The sequence below is a fragment of the Molossus molossus genome, unplaced genomic scaffold, assembly GCF_014108415.1.
Source record: "Molossus molossus isolate mMolMol1 unplaced genomic scaffold, mMolMol1.p scaffold_m16_p_4, whole genome shotgun sequence".
NCBI lineage: Eukaryota > Metazoa > Chordata > Mammalia > Chiroptera > Molossidae > Molossus > Molossus molossus.
Genome location: NW_023425377.1, coordinates 128,488,883 through 128,513,794, shown reverse-complemented (window position 1 = coordinate 128,513,794; position 24,912 = coordinate 128,488,883). Strand labels below are relative to the sequence as shown.

Genomic DNA, 24,912 nt, shown 5'->3' with positions numbered 1-24,912 from the left:
GGAAGGGAGGGAGGGAGGAAGGAAGGAGGGTAGGAAGGAGGGAAGGAAGGAAGGAAGGAAGGAAGGAAGGAAGGAAGGGAGGGAGGGAGGAAGGAAGGGAGGAGGGAAGCAGGCCCTGGCCAGTTTGCGGAAGGAAGGAAGGAAGGAAGGGAGGGAGGAAGGAGGGAAGCAGGCCCTGGCCAGTTGGCTCAGGGTTAGAGCGTCGCGGGCGGACCAGAGTCCCGGTCATTCCCGGTTGTTCCCGCCAAGGACAGGACCTCGGCTGCAGTTGGTCCCCGGGCCCGGGTGGGGTCGTGAGACACTCGATGTGTCTCACGTGGATGCTTCTCTCTCTCCTTCCCGCCCTGTCTGAAGATGAATGCAAGTGTCCTCGTGAGGGTAAAAAGGGAAAAAGGCTGGTTGGGTTTCTAATATTTAGGAGAGCCCTGACTTCCAGTCAAGGAGCGTCGTCAGCGTCACACCGTTTGCGGGAGGCCTGCCCACACCTGTCACGCAACCCGGGGCTGCCCCGCCCGGCCGCCAGGGCACCCGTGTCCCCGGGGCAGGGCCGGACGCCCGGGCTCCTGGCAGCCGGCACCGGGCTTGGCGTCTCTTCCCCACCCCTGAACGACTCACGGTCTGTGAGTTTCAGAGCCGCGACCCGGTGTCCTGTTAGGAAACCACATCCAAACAAGGAGGAGCGCGTTTCCTGGGCAACGAGGGACGCAGCAGGCCCGGCGCTGCCGGCCTCACACGCCCGGGACCACCGGCCCGCCGGCGTCCTCACCGTCCGCTCGGGGCGCCGACTCTTTCGCCCCTGCCCCAGGGCAGCGACGCGGGCGGCCGCAGCGCCCTCAGCCCGGAGAGCAAGGACCGCTCACGCCTCCCAAACACGGCACCACACTCACTTCCAATTCTCCCGCCACAGGCCGTGACGTCACTTCCCCCGACCAGCACAGCGGCCGCGTCGCCGGCTTCAGCCGCCCATCACGCTCCTCATTGGCCGCGCGCCCCGACGCCCCGCCCCCGAGCCGCACGCCTGGGACGTAGCGACGCGGCGCCTCGGAGCGTCTTTCCGAGGCGTGCGGGAGAGTTGTGTCGCTCGTCCTATGACGCGTCCCAACCACGAGTGTGAGATTCGGGAGACCGGAAGGGCTGGAGGACACAGGGTCTGGCCTGTATTTGGGGAACTGAACGGAGTAAGTTCCGAGCGGACTCTAGGGCCGCTGAGGTGGGGTAAGGTCAGTGCGCCCCGTCATCCGTTCCCCTCGTGCCCCGCTTCCCCGCGAGCCCGTCAGTGCGCATGCGCGGCAGTGGGTGTGGGGGAGGCGGGCGCGGAGTCCCGCGGCGTCGGGGCGGAGGGGCGGCTGGGGACCCACGGGAAGTGACGCCACGTCCCCGACGTGCGCAGCGGCGCCCCAAGGATACGGAAGTGAGGACCCGGGGCTTCAGGCTGAGGCCTTTCTTCCTCCCGACGTCAGTCCCGTCCCCGTGAGCGCGCAGTGCGGGCAGGGGGCGCTCGCGCGCGGGCTGGGACCCGAGGGTGGCGAGGCCAGGCCAGGCCGGCGCCACGGGGCTCGCCCTTTGAGCGCACCGCGCCCCTTGAAAACGTCGGGAAAGCCCTGCGCGAGCTTCCCCAGGACACGGTGCTGAGCCAGAACCTGGTGCATGGGACTCGCCGGGGAAGGGGAGCCTTCGAAGTGGCCAACGAAGGACACTGGGTTCTCCCCCAGGTTCTCGGTGCCTCGTTGCCACTGGGCTGCTTTGCACCTGGGAACCTCGCAGAAAACAGCGCGCGTCGGCCTCGCAGCGATCGAAGCTGCGGTCGTTGCCCTGACCGGTGTCACGTCTGTTCGCAGGCTTATTCCAGCCCCCCTCGCTGCTGAGATTTGTGTGTCTGCCTTTTTAATTTTCCTGTGAACTGATTTTTATCAGTTAAGTAGCTCCCTGACCCATTACTTCACAATCTTTGACACGTATTCATTTTATGTTTGCACAAGACCCATGATTTTACCTTTTCATTAAAAGTTATCGTTGAACAGTTTCATGGGATTCACAAGAACTCTTTTTTTTTTTTTTTTTAAATTTTTTTCTTTATGGATTTGAGAGAGAGAAAGGGGGAGAGAGAGGAAGAGAGATAGAAACTTCAGTGAGAGAGACCATCAACTGGCCGCCTCCTGCATGTCCCCCACTGGGGATTTGGCCCGTAACCTGGTCATGTACCCTGACTGGGCATCGAACCGGCGACCTCTTGGTGCAGGGCCGATGCTCCGCCAGTGAGCCACCCCAGCCAGGCTCAGGACTCTTGAAGCCAGTCTCAAACTGCAGTCAGAACGGAATAAATGCATAGGGACAGGAGGCTCTGTCCAAGTCCTTCAGCTTGGAGCCTCTGTAGAAAAGGTTGGGAGAAACCACCTGGTTTCTGTGAGGACTGTGAGGATTTAAAACAGTGTGTGTAACCTGATCTGCACTGTTACAGGGTCACTTCTGTTCCTTGTTTAAAGTTTAGAAGCCAGTCAGATGACACTGGTTCATGGGACAGTTTCTGAAAAATACATGTTCTGTTCCAAGATGGTGCTAGGCAGTTTATTACAGAAGTTTTGACATCAGAGTCACAGAATTAGCTGCGTGTTTTAGTTACACAGCTTCTGTGAAGAATGGATGGCTGCTACAACAGTGTGTGAACTGTTCCCTTATGTAAGTTGTGGGAAACACTGGATGGAGCTAAGAGCCGTTCCGGAGGTCGAATTGCTAGGTCTTGGGACAGATTGGTATAGGATAAATGATCATGGTTATACATTGAGTGCGTGCTCTCTAGCAGCAATTCAAAGTGCTTTGTGTACATTATTTTGATTAATTTTCACAAAACCCAATTATGTGTATGGCTTTTGTCCACATTTCATGTAGTTCATAGAGAGAGATGAGGTAACTTGCTCAGAATTCTTCCAGCTAGAAAAGAGCTTGATTGATTACCTCAATGGAATGTGATCCTTATATGCGACGGTGAGAAGAACAGGCCTGGGTAGAAAGATAATGATTTGTGATAAATGAAGAGACAGCACACCTATTTGTCATCTCAGGATAATGAGAAAGTTAGACCTGGAGGATCAGGAAAGTGTGATGGGGCAACTTCTAGTCTGTCCCAGCCATTGTGTAGAGAAGCTCAGTTGTACCATTCTTGTTCAATCCACGTCATCTAAAATGTCTATCTATAGAGTAAACCTTTTAAATCACAATTGCAGCCCACCCGGTGTGGCTCAGTGGTTGAGTGTCGACCCTGCACCAAGAGGGCGCCCTTGATTCCCAGTCAGGGCACATGCCCAGATTGTGCTCTCGAGCCCCAGCGGGGGGCATGCAGGAGGCCAGTCGATGTTTTCTCATTGATGTTTCTATCTCTCTCTTCCTCCCTCTCTCTCTAAAAATTAATAAAGAAAAAAAGTTTTTTAAGAAAAAAATAAATCACAATTGCAGACATGTACTACGCACCTTGGCAAGAGTTTCTGACTTAATTCTCCAAGCCACAAAAATAATTGTTAGGCCCTGGCCGGTTTGGCTCAGCAGTTAGAGCCTCGGCCTGCAGTCCAGAGAGACCCGGATTTGGTTCCCACTAAGGGCACGTACCTCAATTGCAGTTGGTCCCCGGCCCTGGTTGGGTTGTGCAGGTGGCAACCACTCGATGTGTCCCTTTCACATCGATGTTTCTCCCTCTCTCCCTCTCTCCCTCCCACTCTACCTGAACAAAAAAATGGAAAAATGTGCTCGGGTGAGGATAAAAAAATAATTGTTAGGAGGAGGAAAGAAGGGATTCTCTGGGTGAGCTGTCCCGGGGGTGGGGAAGTGTGGCTCCTGGGAGAGGTGTGGCTTTCTGTGCTGGTGCAGGTCTGGGCTCCTTCCTCCGGTGGCGGTGGCGGGTGGCGGCTTTGACAGTTAAGTCAAGCAGGCCTTTGACAAGCAGAGGATTGGAGGTGGGTAGTCTGCCCTTTGTCGTCTCTAGTTCTTTCAGCAAGGAAAGTTAGCAGTGGGTCCCGTTATAGTGATAATTACAGACCACGTTTCAATTTTATTTATGATCCTACCCGCTTACAAGAGATCTAAAATGCTTAACACTTCACAGTTTGTAAGATCTTTTAACATAAGTTATTTAATTATTCAACAAATGCGTAGGTTGTGATCAAGCTCAAGTCCCTGCCCTGAGAGCGTTCACATTCTGTGGACAGACAGACAGAGTTATAATTCCAGATGGTGATGAGAAGAGACAGGATCAGAAGTGTGAGGAGAGTGTGGAGGGTTAAGGTTAGCAGGGAGGGGATATGTTAGATTGTGTCGAAGAGAAGGCCTCTTGAGCAAGTTGCAGGGACCTGCATGAACCAGTAAGTAATCCCTATGGATGTAAAGGCCTTGGGGGTGGGAACCGCCTTGCCTGTTTAAGGAACAAAGGCAACATGTCTTATTTGCAGTGAGCCTGCTGGAAACAATTGTAAGAGATTAAGTTATTGAGACATCCCCAGGCCAGATGGACCAGGGCCTTGTAGGCCACAGTAAGGACTTTGGATTTTATTCTGAATGTGATGAGAAATCTTTGGAGGATTTTGTGCAAGAGGTCGATGTGCCCTGCAGTGTTGACCCTGGCTGCATCTGGCAAATCGATGCTATTGGACTAGGCAGCAGCAGGCCTTTGTTAGGTGCCCCTGCTGTAGTTCAGGTGGAGCAGTGCTGGCCTGGACTGGGTGGTTGCAGTGCTGATGAACTGTCTGTTTGGTGTGAAGAAAAGAACTAGGGCAATCCAAGAGCTTTACCCTCTCTGCAGTTTTGTGATTGGTGTTTTCTGAGATGTGGAAAACTAGACAAAATAAGTTAAAATTTGATAGGTTAGTTTTTCCCCATTTTAAACTTGAGGTAACAGTTAAGATGAACAAGTTGAGATGTCCACGTAGACAGTTGAATAATAGAAAGGGGAGAAGTAGGGGCCGGGGAATTTAGATTCATGAGCTGTCAACGTAGAGAAGCGGCTTCCAGCTGAGACCCTCTGAAAGGATGTGTGTGGATCAGAAGGGAGCTCAGGACTGAACCAAGTGCTAAGCAGCACAGAATGGTGAAGCAGAGCGGGAGGGGCCAGAAGAGGAAAACCCTCTGCAAGCTACAGGAAGAATGTGTCCCCAAGGGCGTTCTCACCTCAGAAGCTAAGCTAATGGTGGGAGGGATCCCGGTGGATGGGCTCAGGTTGAGAGGATCAGGTGAGGGATGTGTCTGTGGCACTAAGGACACCTGACTGCTTTCTGACGACTAGTCTGACCTAGAGCTCTGTTTATGTGTCATGCTAGCATCGTGTAAATTAATACTTCCTTACCTGTGTGGTTTTAAAATTCACACTTGGCTGATGAACTGCAGCCTGCTCTCAAAATGCCGAGCTCTCTTGTGTTGACGTGAGAGCAGTGCAGGGCTCTGCCCTGCTGAGACTCAGCGCAGATGGTTTCACCCGGCGTTGTTTAGTGAGCTTGACAGGACACAGGAGGCAGCAGACACAGGGCAGCATTTTCCTGTCTTCTGAGGCCTGCCCAGCACTTCCCCAGATCCAGCCCTCGACCCACATCCATGGCCCCTTACCCGCCACAGCTAGGCCAGTGTTTGAGGTTACCCTGGTACGTGAAAGCTTTAGCCCCCTTTGCCCTCCAATCTCTTATGTTGTTCTGGTCATGTAGGCCCAAGGCCTGCGTGCCAGCTAATAGGGCCGACAAGACAGATACAACTTTCCCCATGTGTCTTAAATGTCCTTCCCAAGGAAACCATCTTAAGTGAGGCTGAACTTACTCTCGGGCAGGCCTGCATCATCCCAGGCCCAATGGTAAGCCTTTGCGCGTGTATTCATTTTTGTGTATGTACCTCTGATGATTTCATTAAGATGACAATTCCTTCAACAGATGTTTAGGTGACTCCTACGGTCTAGGGATGGGATGGATACATCAATAAAAAATACAAAAACCACTGACTTCCTCCACCCTGCACTCTACAAAGAGCACAGAGTAAATAAGTAAATTGTACTGCAATACTAGAAGTGACATATGCAATGGGGAGACAGAAACTGTCCAGAAATTTGCGGTTTTAAATGTAATTGTGGGAGGAGACCTCACTGAAATGACACTTGAATAAGACCAGCAAGTGAAGGAACAAGCCATGTTACCTAGGGGTAGTGTTCAGAGCCTAGGAGCAGCCAGAGGGCCAGTATTTCTGGAGCCCAGGGAGCAACGGAGACATTCAGAATAACTTGAAAGGAGGGGGTTTGGAATTGGTGCCCAAGAAAAATACTGGAATAGATGGCCACCTGAAAAGGGCTGATTCTAAGCTCACCTGTTAAATTCTACTTACAGTGCCCTGGCCAGTTTGGCTCAGTGGTTAGAGGGTTGGCCCACGGACCAGAGACACCCAGGTTCGGTTCCTGCTAAGGGCTTGTGCCTCTGTTGTGGTTTGTCCCCGGCCCCAGATGGGGTTGTGTGGGTGGCAACCACTTGATGTGTCTTTCTGACATTGTTGGTTCTCTCTTCCTCCTTTTCTCCCTCACGCTCTACCTGAAGATGAATGCAAAAATGTTCTTGGGGGGGTGAGGATTAAAAAAAAAAATCAGCTCATAGAGGTTGTAGAATTTAAAAATGCATCTAACTTTTTTGAAATCTGTTGAGATGAAGTTCCTTAATCTCAAACTTTGATTTACAGACTTAAAAGTGTAGTGTGGTGGTAACCTGGCCCTGCAGTTCAAAAGGCCTAAAAACTAAAGCTGTGATCTGTACTGTATAAGACAGGATATTCTAAATGTTTTAATTTAATTTAATTTAATTTTTTTATCCTCACTCAAGGACATTTTTCCTTTTTTTATTCAGATAGAGCGGGAGGGAGAGAGAGGAAGAGAGAGAGAGAAACATCGACGTGAAAGGGACACATCGAGTGGTTGCCACCCACAGGACCCAACCAGGGCCGGGGACAAACTGCAACCGAGGTACATGCCCTTAGCGGGAACTGAACCTGGGCCTCTCCGGACCACAGGTCGTCGCTCTAACCACTGAGCCAAACCAGCCAGGGCTAAATGTTTTAATTTTAAAAAGGCCAACAGGCCCAGCCAGTGTGGCTCAGTGGATTGGGTATCATCCCATGGACTGAGAGGTCCTGGTTCAATTCCAGGCCTGTGGGCGTGGGACCCCCCCCCCCACACCCCACCCCCCAAAAAAGCGAATGAAAAAAGCTAAAATTTTTTAAATGATCCATAGGCCACTGAAGGTTTCCTCAGCTGATTGTTAGAAATGTCTGGAAGTGTTTCTCTGGGGTTCTCCGGGCAGCCAAACTTTAATCCACTAGTCCTTCAGACAAGACTGATCAAAATAAGCTGATGAATAAAATAGACTCAGACATAGAAAAAAGATCATACTGACAAACCTGGGGGCTGGGGGGATAAACCAAAGAACATGTTTTCATATATGCATAACCAACGGACCTAGACAATACTGTGAAGGAGGGCAGGATGGGAGTTGGAGGGTGTCAATGGGGGAAAAAGGAGAAACGAACCTCTTTAATTTACAGGAATGGAAACTGAAAGAGGAAAACAAGAAAAGGCAATGGAAGAGGAAAATACTGCAAATAAAAAAGAAGTAGAGAAAAAGAAGCGGTCTCGAGTTAAACAGGTGCTTGCAGACATCACTAAGCAAGTAGACTTCTGGTTCGGAGATGCGAACCTTCACAAGGACCGGTTCCTCCGGGAGCAGATAGAGAAGTCCAGGGATGGATGTGAGTTCCCTTCACTGTGGGTGGGCTGGCTCTCCTGTGCAGCTGGGCCTGCCAGCTTGGGGCCAACAGTGTTGATGGAGGTGGGAGAGGAAGCAGGGAGGTGCAGGGTATGGGGGGTGATAAACAAGAGGTGATGGACAGAGACAAGACCTGGGGCAGTGAACACACAATGTAGTCTACAGACGTGTACCAGGAACCTGTAACTGTTTTTTGTTTTGTTTTTTTATCCTCACCAGAGGACATTTTTCCATTTTTGTTCAGATAGGGAGGGAGGGAGGGAGAGAAGAGGGAGAGAAACATCAACGTGAAAGGGACACAGTGCCTGCCTCCTGCACTACCCCAACTGGGGCCAGGGACAAACTGCAACCAAGGCACGTGCCCTTAGTGGGAACTGAACCCGGGTCTCTATGGACCTCAGGCCAAGGCTCTAACCACTGAGAAAACCGGCCAGAGCAGGAACCTGTAATTGTTAACTAGTGTCACCCCAATGCAGTTTTTTTAAGAATGAAGCTTATGACACTATTTACCATTAGGGTCAAGGACTTACTAGAACTCTAGAAATAATTGAGTAATAAACATGTGTGTTCAGAGGTGAGAGTGGATGAGCATTAGAGCTTGTCCCGAGAAGGTTTAGGTAGCACAAATTCTAAAAACTAAAGTGTGAAATTTAAGTTTAGAATTCCAGTGGGACAGGGATTTTCAGCCATGACCGCTCCAGCAGCCAATTAAAAATGTGTATTTACTTTTACATTTTTATTAGATGTTGATATATCACTTCTGGTGTCTTTTAACAAAATGAAAAAATTGACCACTGATGAAAAGTTAATAGCCAGAGCACTGAAAAGTTCAGCTGTTGTAGAGGTAAGAAATATTTCATATTGCATTATTTTTATATCACAATTATACTAGGATATTAACCTTCTGTGTGCTTTTCAAGCTGGATTTAGAAGGCACCAGGGTCAGAAGGAAGAAGCCTCTGGGTGAAAGGCCAAAGGACGAAGATGACCGGACCGTGTATGTGGTAAGACTGTCCTGTAGGCGCTCACCGCCCCGCAAAGAATGAAACATTTTAACACTCAAGTAAAAATTTATTGGCCTTGCTTAATACTTACATAATTAATATTGCTTCTAATTTATCTTAGGAGTTACTTCCCAAAAATGTGAATCACAGCTGGATTGAAAGAGTGTTTGGGAAGTGTGGCAACGTTGTTTATGTGAGCATACCCCACTACAAGTCCACTGGAGACCCAAAGGGCTTCGCCTTCGTGGAGTTTGAGACAAAAGAACAAGCAGCAAAAGCTATTGAGGTAGGTCCAGGACCTAAAATTAAAAAAAGAAACATATCAAGTGTTTAATTGGGAGCAAAAAATATTTTGCTGATTTCATTTCAGTTTCTTAACAACCCACCAGAAGAAGCACCAAGGAAACCTGGGGTATTTCCTAAAACAGTGAAAAATAAGCCCATTCCTGCCTTAGGAGCAGCTGGTAAGTTATTAATAGACATTTTAAGTGGGTGTGGTTCCGGTAAAGTGAACGATGACCTAGCGTTGTTACAGAAGAGAAGAAGAAGAAGAAGAAGAAGAAAGCCCGGGTGAAGAAGGAGGACAGTGCCCCCGCACAGGAGGCGAGTGTGGACGCAGGCAAGGAGAGCAGCGTCCATGAAGCGAAGGGGCCCAGGGCCATGTCCGAGGGCTCCGAAGGGGAGGGCACCGAACCCCAAAAGCCACCCTCGAAGAAAAAGAAAAAGCGGGTTCGAGCTGAAGCGACCGGCTTACCTGTGGTGCGAGCAGAGAAGAGGAAGCGGAGCAGCTCTGAGGATGCAGGGTGCCCGGCTCCCAGGCCCAAAGTCAGGAAAACAGCCCAGAAGGACAACCTGAAAAAAGCCTCAGAAGTGTCCAAAGAAAACAAAGGTATTTGTAGCTTTAGGGTTAGGACTGGATCAATAAAACTTTCTGTATTTCTTGATCTGTCTTTTTTCATAAAGATCTAGAAGTCTCCACTGAAGAGGAAAAGGAGACAGGAGATACGAAAGACGGATCACTCTTAAAAGCGAAAAGGAAGCATAAGAAGAAACACAAGGAGAGGCACAAAATGGGAGAAGAGGTTATCCCTCTACGGGTCCTGTCCAAGTAAGTGGCTCGCGGCAGTCAGCCCAGCCCATCACCATTGCTGAAGTGCAATTCCAGTTCGTGGTAACAGAGTTGCATATTAGCAACAGTGATGGGCCGCAGCCCCGTCTGCGCGCAGCAGGGAGGGTTAGAAAGCAACAACCACACTAAAACATGGAAGCACTTATTTCCATCTGTCAAGCAAATGCCTCCATGTTAAAGTAGTGGGTGTTCTCAGCAGATTGAAAAGTTCAGCTGAAAGACACCTCGGAGGCAGGTCAGGCTTATGCGCTTGTGAAAATGCAAAGCAAGACTTACCATCACTAAAACATGGAAGCACTTACTTTCTTAGTTCCAAAGCAAGTACGTCCACGTTTAAGTGGTGGGGAGCCTAGTCTTCGAAAACGCTGCAATCCGGCTTGGCTTTAACCTGTGAAGTAAGTATCGAAAACAAAAAGACGAAAGGAAGTGTGGGTTTGGAGACACCTCCACTGAAACATGGAAGCACTTACTTTTGTTTTACACAGCAGGTACCCCCATGTTAAAGCAAAGGGGGTCCCCGTAGCCTCTGGAAACAAGTGAGTTTGGCATCTGGAGGGTTATTGGGACTCACTTCTACTAAAACATGGAAGCACTTACTACTCGAGGCACAGAAAGCGTTTCCATGTTAGAGTGGAAGGGGGCCCGGCACCTGGAGTGGGCGCAGGCGGGGAAAGCAAGCGCATACCTCTCAGCTGGACGTCCTCAGTCTCCCGGACTGCCGCTCCCCAGACCCTGTCCTCCTGGGGAAGGTTAAAGGGCAAGTGCTTCGGGCCCTGTATTTATAGGGTTCTTCACGTGGGATTCCTTCTGCCTTTTATCTCAGAGAATCTTTGCGAGCCTTTTGTTATTCTAATGTTCAGCTCGGGAAGGTATGATCCTGGGTGGGTCTGGATTTTTTTTTTTTTTTTTTGAAGTATACAGATGTCAGTTAGCAGCTAAAACCATTACCAGAAGATCTCCTTCTTAAAAACTCTCCTATCTGCTTGTTTGATGGCGTAGATTAGAGTTAACAATGAGCTCTCCAAGGAGCCAGGAGGGCCATTGTGTTTTTCTCTGGAGAAGCTCAAGCTGTTTGAAGAAGCATCTACATGTTAAATGCATGTAAATAAGTTGCTTCCAGGGGGTGGTTTTTTTTTTGCCTCTTAGAAATTCCTTTTCATTCAAGTAAAGACTAAGGAATGTTATCTCTGAAACTGGAAGCAGTTTAACCAGTAATCTTTACATTTCGATCTGACCCCCCCTAGAGATGACTGTTTTAGTAAATGTTACCCGTTAATTAATTCTAAACTTTTATTTCTAAGAGTTCAAATAATGAAAGAAGTGAACTGGCAATTTAAAAACTTTCCATCTGGATTCTGGGGCGGGGCAAGCTTCCCTTTGCCTGTTCGCTGGGTGATTTGGACTCCAGTCCCTGTGAGTGTATGTACTTAGTCATCTGTTGTCCTAATGTATAAATTTTTTCACTGCAGGAGCGAGTGGATGGATTTGAAAAAAGAGTATTTAGCGCTGCAAAAAGCCAGTATGGCGTCATTAAAAAAAACAATATCCCAAATAAAATCGGAGTCAGAGATGGAAATAGACCATGGAGTAACTAACAAGTCTGGGATGAAAAATGAAAAAGGTAAACAGCGATGAGAGTTTCTGTAACATTATATTGTACTTACATGCTGAAATACTATTTGAGTTGTTACAGTATAAACTTTAATATTTAGAAACTTAATTTTACAGTAGTCATTAGAAAAATTGTTGACTTGGCAAGTTGTCCAGATGTGTGACTTATTCTTGAGATAGGAACATTCAAAGGGCTCATTTAAACAGTGTCTTTTCAAATCAGTTATTTAAATTTTCTCTAGTTCTCATTATTAGTCAGATTTATGAATGAGTGCCTACTTTATGATTTGATTGTTTGTATAAACAAAAACTGTAATTTCATTCCACAGTATTAACCACAAGCAGAAACAACAAAAAGCAAGATTCTTTTGAAATCTTTAATACTAGGATATGTTTTAAATTCTTAAAATGAAAATAAATTTTCACATCTGAATTATTATATTTTATATCTGTTTATTTCTCTACTTAATTAAGTACTTTTTGTTATTTGGTTCAGGGAAGATGGGAATTTGGGGGCCATGGGGGGGCGTTTACAAATGTTCCTGTGAAAGGAACAGTTTGCATTTACAGTAATAAAAGGTTTTGCATTTGATTCATGATACTCTGCAATGAGCAGTGTGACTTGGTCTGGGAGTGTGTTCTGAACCCCAAGGATTTACAACAAAGTAATTGTCTTAATTACATAAATTATGTTACAATTAAGTTTTAAGTTAAGTTAATTAATGATGTAAAGCAGCCTAAGGAATGGCCGTGCTGTTCTAGAGGGGGGCATCCTGAGTGCTGAGTGATCGGGTGTGAGAGCTGCTGCTGGTCTTTCTGCTCCATCCACAGCCAACGGGGAGGCCCGCTGCCCCCAGGAGAAGGCTCAGGCACCAGGGCCGCAGTTCGTGAGCGGTGTGATTGTGAAGATCCTCGGCCCCGAGCCCCTGCCTGGCAGGAAGGTAGTCAAGGTGAGGCCTGGGGTCCCCAGCTCACTGTCCCTGCCTTCTCTTAAAGGCTGGCGGTGAGATTGGAACGTGGGAGACAGGGCAGACCCAGTGAGGACTGGCTCCTGGTGAAGGCACTTCCAGGGCCTGTCCTCAGCGACTCAGACTTGACTTGAAGCTGAACCTGAAGACTGACTGACTCATGGGTCACACTGAGCACCCTGCTGCGGGAGACCCCGGCTGCTCTGCGGAGCTGCCTGCCGCGGCGGGCTGAGAAACCACCCTGCCCTCGGCCGGAGGGTGGGCGCGCCCAGTGCTTCCCGGCTCACTTCCACCAGGCTTTGTTTTCAGAGACAAGGATTTTAGAAAAACAGTCACAAAAATGTTTGAAGGTTTAACAATATTAGCGTTGGTCTGAAATTAGTTTAAAACCATAACCATCTGCTGTGGTCAGGTTTGGGAGCAAACTGGACACTTTGATTTGTTTTCATTGTCGTGCTGCTTAGCTTTCTTTCAATAAATTCCTGAAAGGTTTTTGACCTAAAGTCAAAACTATCTTGGAATAAAAGAGGTAATATGTATATTTTTTCTTAGCATGGATTTAGTTTATTTTAGTGTTATTGAATCTTGAGAATTGAAATTTTTTCCTGAAAGAAATGCAGAGTGTTTTGGAGAAAACAGCCTCTTAATTTTATGTGTAATTTTTTTTTTTTTTTTAGTATTTTCAATCCATGCTGGTTGTTTAAAAAATTTGAAGCAATTACATAAGAGTGTCAAGTATTTTGAAAAATTACCAACGTTGTGTGTGCGTGTGCACACATCTCCAGAGCTCTGCACGATTTACATCGCCGTCCCGTGGGACAGCCGCTTTCGCTCCGGGAGCCGCGTGCAGCCTGTTGCGCCAGCACAGGGCACACCTCTCCCTGTGTCCTGTGAGGCGGCGCCCAAGTGGGTGAGAAGATGTCCTTTTAAACCCTGTGAAGTACTCTGCAACAGCCAGTGACTTACCCTGGCTCTCCTGACGTCAGCCCCATGTAGTGTGTTGGTTGGGTTTGCCCTTCACACCAGTCACGTGCTAACTTGCATAACCATTGAGGCTGCTCGCTGTGGTCCCCTGTGAGCGCTCTTCTCTGAAACTTGCCTTGAAGTTCCGAGTTCCGCAGCTGTCACTCCCTGGGATGTTGATGAGAGGCTTGCTCGGTCCCAAATCGATAGTCCCAGCCTGCAGAGTGCTGCCACAATGCAGAATTGCACGAGAGATGAAATTGAGGATGTGAATCTGCTGTGGTTGGTTAGATTGCAGAAGATTTAGTAGAAAATTTACTCAAAGTGTGTTGGGAATGACTGACAGTCTGCTGGAACAAGCCTGAACTGTGAGGGTGGGGACTGCTGTTTGGACTTGCCCAGCGTGATTGCCAGGCCCATTGTCATTCCAAGAAGGGTTTGCAGTCCCCAGATTACCCTGACATTAATGGCTATTAAGCAGTCACGGAAATCAATTAAGCAGCTATACTACTAGTGAACAAATTTTTTTCAACTTGAAACATTTTTGGTTTTGTTTTGTTTAGTGTCTGAATTAAGTTCTCTTAACTAGATAATGAAACGGGGCCCTGGCCATTTTGACTCAGTGGTTAGAGTGTAGATAGTCCTGAGGACTAAGGGTCACGCTTTTGATTCCCGGTCAAGGGTTAGTACTTCGGTTGCAAGACCCCTAACTGGGGTCTCGCGGGAGGCAACCAATAGATGTGTCTCTCTCACATCGATGTTTCTCTCTCCCTTCCTCCCTTCCACTCTGTCTAAAAATCAGTGGAAAAATACCTCAGGTGAGGGTTAACAACAACAAAAAATAGACACTGATTTAAAAAGAGAGAAATGGGAAGAATTGACTAGTATACTTGTTCTCTCTCTTCTTTCTTTGTTTTCTCCATCGAACTGGCAGATATGTAAGTGCCTCCCCTGTGGTAGGCAGGGAGGTGAGGGCTGGGTCAGGGCCGGTCCCTGGCCTGTACAGACCTGGCTCCACACACTCACCTGCAGTGCGGCCTGAAAACCTTCTTAGGCTGAAACAGTGTTTCCAGGTGTTTCTCAGCCACGTCTGTAACTCAGACTTTTAAAATCCAACATCTGAAAGTTATCTAAATTAGTTGTGGCTTGAAATTTTGGGTCAAAACTCAAGGGGACAAGATGGGTAAGGCCCCTCTTTCTTGGGGAGAGTTACGAATCTTCAGTTACTTTAGCTTTTGAATTGAGGTGGATAGATGAAGACTTAGAGGAACATTCCTGCATAATCGCATTGTGTTGACTGGAACCTGCTGTGAGGAAAGATTCCGGCTGCAGGGATGGGGTCATCTGCCCTCACAGCAGGCTCCGGAGGAAACCCTCCTTGGTTCCGGTGACCACCCTTTGTGTAGGAGAGGGTGCTTACGTATTTTGTCAGAAAGTAAGAGTTCTTGAGGTATTTTTTTGAAGATCCACTCAGGACCTAGAATTTTTGTAGGTTCACTTAAACTTTTTTTTTTTTGCATGAGTTATTATAAAAAGTGGAATGTTTTTCCCGTATATTTTAAGTCATAAGTGTCCAGGTAAAGAGAAACACACCTTCTTCCTCAATCCATTGTGAGCTTTTATTTTGTCTTTAACTCTGTGCCTTGGCGCTCTTACTGGCTGGGGTGGGAGCCGGGATCTCGTGCTTTCTACTGCATGAACCCGTTGTCCTTGGCAACGTTTGCATTCTGGCGAGATATTCAGGATGTTGCTGAACAAAAGAAACTTATTCGAGTTGGTGTCCATGTCCGTATTTTGAGAGCATTTATATGTATTTTAGAGGAAATGGTTAATGTAGGGTAGTTCTCATCTTAGGCTTCATATGGCGTAACACATTCTGACATGCCCGTTGGGAAACTCGTAGCATTGTCACGAGACATCTTTGTCTCTGTCACGCCTCTCTGCATGGCTGCAGGACACGCTGGCCGCCATCTCAGACGTTGTGTACGTCGACCTGCTGGAAGGAGACACCGAATGCCACGTGAGGTTCAAGTCCCCCGAGGGCGCTCACGCCGTGATGAGCGCACAGGCAGACATCAGAAAGAAGCACAGCTGGGAGCTCGAGATTCTCTCTGGTAAACTTCATGGGATCTTCCTTGAAGAGCTGTGTCGTGGGTGATTGTGCTCTTCTCTGAGTCTGGCTAGTGGAGCTAGTGTTTGCTCTCAGATGCACGCAGCAACGTTAGGTGCACTGACAACGGCTCAGTTCTGCGTGTCTTGTTTCAGGTGACCACGAGCAGAGGTACTGGCAGAAGATCCTGGTGGACAGGCAGGCCAAGCTGAACCAGCCTCGCGAGAAGAAGAGGGGCACCGAGAAGGTGACCAGTCGATTTTGTTTAGTTTTGCTGACTGATTTTTTGTGAGGGGGTTTTCTTTTTTGGTAACATAAACTATTTTCGGAGGCTGACTTCTTCCGAAGGTGATGTGTCGTCCTCAGAAGGCAGTGTTTTCGCTGGGCTGTGCCTGACGGGCGTGTGTGTGTGTGCGTGCGTGCTGCGCTTGGGATCGAGGGCGTGCTTGTCTCTAGGCCTTGAATGCGCAGAGTTGGCTTGTCAGTCCCCTTTCCTCTTTGTGCTGTGACCTGCAGCAGTCCTGGTCTCTGTTCAGCTGGGTGGTGAACCATTATTTAAACATTATCTAAGGGTGAAAACACAATGTGTTTAGAGTGTGTGTGTTTTTAAGGATTTGAGCTTCCAGAGATAAGATTGAGAGACTTGATGCTTAATGTTCCCTAAACAGTGATAAGCTTTAGTACTTTTTCTCTAGAATAGTCAACGAGTTTAAATGCATTAAATAATTTAAAGCAAGCTAGCTTCTCTTTTAATAATTTTATTTTAAATGACACTGAGTAATTTATTAAATCATTATTGTTTTTAGTGAGATGCCAAGCTTAATAGTTTTAAACAAATTATTACGCATGTAAAAGTCAGTGCAGGCTACCGTGCTCAGAACAAAATAGGGCAGGTGATGACTAAGTCACTGCTGTCTGAGTTTAATCATTATAAAAGAAGAAAATTCTGTAAAGATGTACATTCTCTTATCATTGGTTAACACTTAAGTTATACTTTCTGTATTCTGTGTTTGACGGTGTGGATTTGTATTTATACAATTATTTTTTTCTTAAACTTAAAAATCAAGTGTTTTTCGTCAGCCTTGCATCACCTGCCTCCACTGGAATTTGGGTGATTTGTGGGGAGGTTTCCTACTGGTCTTTGTTAGTTCTGTTTCCCTGAATGCGACATTTGCTCAGTTGGGGAGGCCTCCTTCCTAAGGACTCTAGGTCTGTGAGGTGTTCATTTGAAAGCCTGCTTGAGGTTATTTAAATGTTAAAGTCATTCATCAGAACTCAGCACCGAAATGAAATCACTTTGTTAAATAATGTTTCTGTTTTAATTGGTGTGTAATTTTACATCTATAAAACTAGGAATCAGTCCTTTTGTTTTTCAGAAAGATCCCATTTTTATAGAGTTGAGGCAGGGAAGTAAACAAGGACTGTGGGGGTTTGTAGGTCGCTCAGAGCCCAGTGAGCGGCCCTGCAGTGAGCTGCAGCAGGTCACTCCCAGCTACCCTCCCTGCTGTACCTCGAGCGTGTTCTCAAAGCCTCTTGGCTCAGGTCCTGAAATGAAAAAGGAGCCACCAAAGTAGTTGCTGTCCAGGCTTTTTAGAGGAGAGGGGTAGACGTGTTTATTTTGTCAGCCAGCAGATGGGCTGTGCTCCATTACCTGAGCCCCCAGCCAGGCCCTGTGTGAGATACTTTGATTTTCACATCTGTAGGGAAACCTTCGTGTAGCACTCCGCCTGAAGCACACCGTCTCATTCCAGCGATGGCGCAGTGTGGTTCCTGACCACGCAGCATGTGAGGAGTCTCGTGCTGTGTGCTCTAGCCCAGGGGATGGGCAGCAGCCAGCAGGTGTGGCCGTGGCCCTCCCGACAGCAGCAGTATCGCCTGCGCAGAGTGCGGCTGCTTCACGTCAAAACATACTTAGTGACCTGGAGCTGTAGTGGGAGGGTTTTGGATAATTAGAATTTAGTACCTGTTATACTTAGTAAACCATAACCAAGATAGTTGTCTGTAATTGATTTGACCTTAGCCTAATTATCTCATTGTCTTCCTCTCCCTTTTTTGAAAAATTTTATTCAAGCTGATAGGTGTGAACATTTTTTAGTCATAATTATCTTTTTGTTTTCAGGTAACCAGTACATCCTAATTTCTGATTTATTTTTCTGTAGTTAATCACCAAAGCTGAGAAGATTAGACTCGAAAAGACTCAACAAGCAAGTATGCATATTAGATTTTCTGAATATGAGTGAAAAAAGTTTGGTTCACCTTCAGATTTCACTGGATGCCTGCGCTATTCCATTTTTATTATGCTGATGGTGCATAATTAATGTTTTCTTCCATAGAACTTGTAAATAAGTTTTTTTTCATAGAGACAAGTACATTGTATATCACAGTTTCACATTAAACACTTTATTTGTTGAAATTATCTTACCTAAATCAACCTCAAAGTGATTTAGTAAATAAATGTTTTGAACATTATTGTGAATTTTGTTTTTTCTTAATACCACTGAAACAGAGATGTGCAGGCAAACCACTACTGCATAAATACAGTTTAGGAAAATGCTAGACTTTCACTGTACTTGTTATTTTGTAGCTTGCCCTTCCCATTCCTCGTGTCCCCGGTGTCTTTGCAGGTCGACTTGCAGAGACACACGTGTGGTCTTTATTCTGTCACTGCACTCTGCTGGCTCAGGTCCCATGAACAGAGTACTGAGTTTGTGTTCCACAAAGCAAGACAAAAACAAAGGCACCCAGTGCCGTGAATGCGGGGAGGTCTAGGAATCAGCAGTGTGACCGAGGTCTGTCATTTCATTCGGGGACTCCCAGGCTGGAGCAACTGGCCTTTCCAGACTGCGGCTCAGCCTCACAGGTCAGGAGAGGGCCCGGGGCAGCCTGGAGGCTCGTTCCTCAGGCTCCTCACTGGTCCCTCCAGCTCTGTCCCGGGCGGGGGGGGGCTCAGCTGGTGCCCCTTTTGTGCAGCTGGGAGCCTGCAGTCAGAGCTCTGAGGGGCTTGGCTACCTCTCTTGTTGGGGGTGACAGCAGCTTTACTACCAAAAATAGGTATCCTGGCGACTCGCTCGTCTGTGAAGGAGAGCCAGCAGGCACCCTGATGGCGGAGAGAAAGGCCTGGCTATCGGCACTGAACACTGGTGTGAGGGTCACGGCTAAATGTGCTCCAGCTGACCCAGAATGATCCCAAGTAAATTTATTTCAAGAATCCAGTTGATCTCAGGACAGTCTTAGGGTGACTGGAGAGGTTATCAAGTGAAATTTCAAACTCCCCTGGCAGTGTTTGAGGCGAGGTCAGCACTCCTTGGACACAGGAGATACTGGCGAAGTAGACCAGACTCGGACCATTCTCTCCTAAGGGGAAGAGAGGAAACAGAAATAAGTGAAGATTACAGTTTGTGAGGTACGTCCTAGGGACAGCCAAACAGCTGGAGGAGAGACCCCATTCACTTAGGCTTCATTCTTTTTTTCCAATCCTTACCGAGGATATTTTTGTTCAGATAGAGTGGGAGGAGGAGAGAGGAAGAAAGGGAGGGAGAGAGAAACATCTACGTGAGAGAGACACATCCATCAACTGGTTGCCTCCTGCATGACCCCAGTCAGGGCCAGAGATGAACTGCAACAGGGTACGTGTCCTTGACCAGAATTAAACCCTCGACTGGTCCGTGAGCCGGCCAGGGCTCATTCATTCTTTAATTCATTTAATTAATGGAATATTTATGTAGCCTCTGCTGTAATCAGACAGTGATACTGTAGACACTGAAAACAAAGGGAAGGGAAGGGAAGGTTCAGGCCCTGGGACTTACAGCCCCGGGAAGACACGTGTGAGAGGCATGCAGTAGGTCTCTGCCGGTGGAAGCAAAGCCAGTTCATCCTTCTCCATGACCTTGGAGTCATGAACTGTGATCGGTGGGTAAGTGTGCACCCTTCTTTGTCCAGTACTTGATGCAGTAACCGCTTGATAAACGTGTGTTGAGTTAAATAGAATGTGCGCTTCAGGGCGTCATGGCAGATGGGGTCCAGCCACAGACGAGGATACTTTCTCAGTCACTGAATCTCATTCACGTGGCTTTTGTCAAAGGGCCCACCACGCACCTGTCTGCACCTCAGTGGGATTTGCTCCCTCAGCGGCACGACTGGTTTGAGCAGCCGGCAGTGACTCTGGCACTTTGGGAACAGCCTCACTGCCATCCATGTGCTCGCTGTGTCCTCGGGAGTGGGTGGTGTGGCCACAGGAAGCTCTTGCCAGACATCAGCGCACCGGGCGCGTGTGGGGCCCAACCTCTGCTCCTGCGCTGGACCGCACGTTCAGGGACAGACCCTCGGTCCTGTCTCCCACCCCCACCTGTCCATGGGGACGCACGCGCACTGTCACTTAGGCAGCCCAGGCCGCTCCGCTCTGTGCTGTGCCTGTCGGCACATGTCCGGGGAGGAGCCGTGGGGTCTGAGAGTGCAGATGGCCGTGCGGGTCTCCCCCCCGTCAGCAACGGTGTTTCAGGGCTGCCCTGTCCTTGTCATGAACTCTGAGCACCGCGCGGAATCCGTCTTCTACTTCTGTTGCTTTGTGAGCTGAGGGTGCATGTCGTCCTCTCCGTGCGGCTCCCGGTCACTTGTGAGACTGGTCGCTCCCCTGCTCGGTGAGGGTCGGCCCTCGGCGAGTTACTTCTCCGTGTGTGGGGTGGGTTTCCTTAGTGACTGATGTGCAGGAGAGCTTGATGTAGTTGTGACCCTCTCTGTGGTATTTTCCACATCCAACCCCTGCCTCTCACCTTGGCTTAGAGGCTAGTTACTGCTGAGCAGATATTTCACATTTCAGAGAGCCATGTAGTTTAGTCAGCTTTTACCAGAAGACGGTTCCCTAGGCTGGGTGCCTGCGCCTCACTTCTCACTCGGGTCCGGAGGTGCGGGGTCAGCAGGGCTCTCGTGGGTTAGCTGGACGAGTTTGTTCTTTCAGCTAAAGACAACTTCCATTAAGCAGTGCCTTTCTGTAAAACAAACCACGTGTGATTTGTCAAACGCCTGGAAGTTTATCGTATGGAAAAGGAGGTGTCGCTGGGAGGCCCACCCCACTCTGCACCTTTCCCACCTGCGACTCCTGGGCTGCACTCAGCCCACTGGCGCTCGAGCCTACCCCTCCCGCCGAGGCAACCGCGCACAGCAGGGCTCTGACCTCCTCACACGCCCTCACCAGTGGGCCAGGCCTGAGCCCGGCTCACCACATAGACCAGGTCATCACCTGTGGAGGGGCTGTAGGGACCGTGACAAACCGAAGTCTGCCCCCCAGGTTCTGCACTGCTATGGGACAGTGGGGGCTTCCCCAAGGGGTGAGTACTCAGAGTGGTGCTCGGAGCTGGCCATGACTGCCCCGGACACCCACGGAGAGCTCAGTCTCACAGAGAGGGGGATCTGGTAAAGGGGTAGCATGATATAGTGCTTTGTGAATTGATGCAACTGTACTGAAAGAAAATTTGACAAGAATATATAAGAGAATATATACTATAAACACAGTACACAGAAAACAAACTAAATCCATAAAAGGGAACACACCAGTCAAAACTGCACCAAAATACCATTTTTCACTTACTAAATTCGCAGAGATCACAGAACTTTACCACGTGTGCACGGTGAGTGTCAGGAAGCGGGCTCTTGCTTTTGCGGATGCTCATTACTTGATGAAAATGTATTAAAAAACAATCTTTAGTACAAAAATGAATTTCAAAAATGAATAAATTCTTGAAAATGGAAGTATGATTTCAGCACGTTTTTATTTTAAGAAGGAAATTGGAGATAAGATGTGTGTAAAGAAACAAAGACAGTGTCCTTCATGTGCACAGGGGAGGCCGGGCATCTGGTAGCATGGAAATTTATGAAATAGGATTATAGTCAGGTTTGTATGAATTCCGTTTTTGGAGTTATCTGTGGAGGTTGGTGTAGAAGCAGATCAGCGTATCTCTTCAGAAGGATGAAATCCCAGAAGTTACATACTTTGTTTCCTTGAGCAATGTAACTAATTTGTAATTACCTGGAGCTGCACTGCTCAGTACACCCAGATGCTGAGATATGGCTGGTCTGAACATGGGCGTGAGTGCGGGACACACGTGCACACACACGTACACGCACATGCACCAGCCTTTGGAGGCTTGGTATACTGAGATGTCATTAATCTTTCATATTGAATACACATTGAAATATTTTTATGTATTGGGTTAAATAAAATACATGATTAAAGTTAATTTCACCTTTTTCTTTTTACTTTTTCGATGGGCTGCTGGAACAGCACTTCTGTGGCCCACATGCTGTCTCAGCTGGACAGCCGGCACGGAGGGGCCACAGGGACCGACGTCCCCGCAGGCTCTGGGGCCGCAGCTGACAGTGACCCAGCGACCGGAAGAGTCACAGGGAAGACCAGCCACCTCTCCGCACAAGGCTCAGCTGGTGCCAGGAAAAGAAAAGGCTGGTTTGTGTCTTGATTCCATTTGACCAGCTTCTTGGTTGGTTGTCTTTTGACCGGATGACATCTAGACTTGTGTTTCCAGAAACCCTAACCGGCGTGACTGACGTTGTCAGGCTTATGCGTTTACTCCTGTACCTGGAGAACATTTTATGGAATGGCTTACAAAGTAGCCATTCGAACACACCTCTCTAATCCTTATTTTAACATAAAATGATATGTAAAAAATTGGATCGATACAGAAAAATGTAATCTTGATATCTTGTGGGTTACCTAGTGAAATTATTATGCGACTGATAAGTTAGATTTTGAACTGAGTGGATATGGTCAAATAATGTACATCTCATAGTGCTTAACCTAAAGTGTTACAGAATCCCTTATTTCTGTTGCAGTACACCCACAAACTAAGGTGTACAAGAAATATAACTATTTTCCTATTAATTCACGTGTATCTGTTTCAAGCCGCACGTCCCACAGAGGTTTATAATCCATTTATTTGGGGTTCCCTTTCTTCATCTTAGAGTCCATCAGAATTCTGGAGGCTTGCGCATTGCCCCGCAGGGACCCGTTTGCTCTGGTCCCGTGCCTGAGTAGGCCACACTGCTCTGGGCCGCCACGGGACACAGGGGCCCCAGAGCCCTGCCTGGGAAGGAAGCGCCCAGCGGCTGGTGAGCGTTTCTTCACCTGTCAGTCAGCAGGACAGGTCCGTGCAGGACCCAGCAACGTTCTCGAGACAAGTGGCAAGAACGAGTGAGGAAGACGGTCAGCAGTCCTGTGGTCACAGGAGACGGAAACTGTCCGTGAAGCGCATGTGCACCGGGAGCTGTGGGTCAGAGTTTCCGAGAAGGTGGAGGAGCTCGAGGTGGAGCAAAGGAACAACACATCTGTCGTGAGAGGCAGGGAGGCTCGTGGAGCCCGAGGAAGAAGCAGAGGAAGGGTCCAGTCTCAGGCAGGGCCGCAGCCCCGCCGCCCTGCGCTTCTCGGCAGCAGAGTCTGGAGAGGTGGCAGCAAGGTCCCGGGCAGGGCCCGGGTCTCAGCGCACCCGCCCCAGGACGGCTCCGGTGGGGCAGCTGTCAGGGTGCCCAGGTGGCAGGAGGCGCGGAGGCTCTGGGCTCGGTGAGGACTCGGCCTGGGGACCCATTTCCTCAGGGCGACCAGTGCCCTCTGGCATTGACCCCACCAGCTGCGGAGAGAACAGCACATGTGAGATGCTGAAGGAGGAGGGACCTGCCTGGCCTGCTTGTGACCCAGCAAGAACCTCGGCAGCTGGAGAAGGTTGGTAAAAAGGTAAGAGAAGGTGGAGAGTGGACCAGTGTGTGAGGGTTGGTCTGGAAATTTCATTTATTTGTTTATTTTAAATCCTCACCTGAGGATATTTTTCCATTTATTTTCCGAGTGAGAGGGAGAGAGAGAGAAACAACATCAATGTGAGAGACACATCGATTGTCGCCTCCCACACGACCCTGACCAGGGCTGGGGACCAAACTGCAACTGAGGCACATGCCCTTGACCGGAATCGAACCCGTAACTCTTTGGTCCGTGGGCCGACCTCTAACCACTGAGCAACGGGCCGGGGTGGTCTAGAAATGTTTACATGTCAGACTCACAGCGGAACATGTTAAAGGAAGAGATGAAAGACCAGCTTCGTGAGCCCGGCACCAGGATGCCATTTACTTAGAGTGAAGATGAGAACTCTAAGGAGAACTGGAGTCTCGGGAAATGGGAAGGACGCGCCGAGAGCACGGCCTGGGCCAGGAGAGCGAGGGCCGCGGAGACGGCAGACAAGTGCGAGAACGAAGCGCAGGGTCGCCGGAGCGTGCGGGCCGCATGCGGAGCACAGCTGTCGCGGGGGCTGTGGGTGCGAGCTCTTCCGCACGCGGCGTCCAGGGTGGGGTTCCAAAGGAAACGTCCTGCAGATCCGCGGACAAGCAGGACCTCCGCCAGACGACAGCGAGGGGCCAGAAACAGACATGGGGTCCCCAAAAGCTGTGCCGGCCAGTCGTGTGTGTGTTCCTGTTATGTCGTGATGGTCATTTCACTGTGCAGAAGCACAGAGCTACAGCCACGCGGTGGCCTAGCTGAGCCCCAGACGCTGCACAAAGCACCCAGGTTCAAACCCGACAAGCAGCAGTCGCACTAAGGCCGCCTCCAGCTCCCCGAAGTCCCTGCTCGCTGAGAGCCTCCTTCACGTGCTGATGGAGGTCGTGCCTTCCACGGAGACACACGGGGCCCAGCTCGCACATCGAGAAGCACCTCGTTGCTCTGGCAGCTTGGTTGCTCGGAGCGTTGTCTCAACACGCCAAGGTTGAGGGTTGGCTTCCTAGCGAGGGCATGTACAGCAGTCGACCAGAGTGCATGAATAAGTGAAACAACCAATCGATGTCTCTCTCTCTCAAACCAATGAATTTTTTTTCTTTTATCTTCACCCAAGGACAGTTTTCCATTTTTTTGTTCAAATAGAGTGGGAGGGCCCTGGCCAGTTTGGCTCAGCGGTTAGAGCGTCGGCCTGCGGTCCAGAGAGACCCAGGTTCAGTTCCCGCTAAGGGCACATACCTCGTTTGCAGTTTGTCCCCGGCCCTGGTTGGGTCGTGTGGGTGGCGACCACTCGATGTGTCCCTTTCACATCGATGTTTCTCTCTCTCTCTCTCTCCCTCCCACTCTATCTAAACAAAAAATGGAAGGGTGTCCTCAGGTGAGGATAAAAAAACAAACAAACAAACAAAAAACAGATAGAGTGGGAGGGGGAGAGAGAGAGAGAAACATCGACGTGAAAGGGACACATCGAGTGGCTGCCACCCGCACGACCCAACCAGGGCCGGGGACAAACTGCAACCGAGGTACATGCCCTTAGCGGGAACCGACCCGGGTCTCTCTGGATTGCAGGCCCGATGCTATAACTGCTGAGACAAA

The 24,912-nt window shown here is 48.8% G+C and overlaps 1 protein-coding gene across 2 annotated transcripts; it reads left to right on the top strand.

The window, feature by feature from the left end:
* Nucleotides 1-1,060: 1,060 nt before the first annotated feature.
* LARP7 (La ribonucleoprotein 7, transcriptional regulator) lies at nt 1,061-22,933 on the top strand. Of its 2 annotated transcripts, XM_036241758.1 has the most exons (14): nt 1,061-1,178; nt 7,546-7,749; nt 8,510-8,610; nt 8,687-8,770; nt 8,892-9,056; nt 9,141-9,234; nt 9,306-9,659; nt 9,734-9,878; nt 11,369-11,520; nt 12,342-12,460; nt 15,396-15,555; nt 15,707-15,798; nt 17,711-17,759; nt 22,524-22,933. In XM_036241758.1, the coding sequence occupies exons 2-14, from the start codon at nt 7,548-7,550 to the stop codon at nt 22,754-22,756; spliced, it is 1,950 nt and encodes a 649-aa protein (XP_036097651.1). In that variant the 5' UTR covers nt 1,061-1,178; nt 7,546-7,547; the 3' UTR covers nt 22,757-22,933. The 2 variants fall into 2 exon arrangements, with proteins under 2 accessions (XP_036097651.1, XP_036097652.1); XM_036241759.1 differs by lacking the exon at nt 22,524-22,933 and having other exon boundaries at nt 17,711-17,964.
* The last annotated feature ends 1,979 nt before the right edge of the window (nt 22,934-24,912 follow it).

Excerpts from the sequence above, each read along its gene's own strand:
- LARP7 (XM_036241758.1), top strand. The coding sequence starts at position 7,548 with ATGGAAACTGAAAGAGGAAAACAAGAAAAGGCAATGGAAGAGGAAAAT. Across the intron at positions 7,750-8,509 it reads AGAGAAGTCCAGGGATGGAT|ATGTTGATATATCACTTCTG; the intron begins GTGAGTTCCCTT and ends CATTTTTATTAG. Across the intron at positions 9,235-9,305 it reads TCCTGCCTTAGGAGCAGCTG|AAGAGAAGAAGAAGAAGAAG; the intron begins GTAAGTTATTAA and ends GCGTTGTTACAG.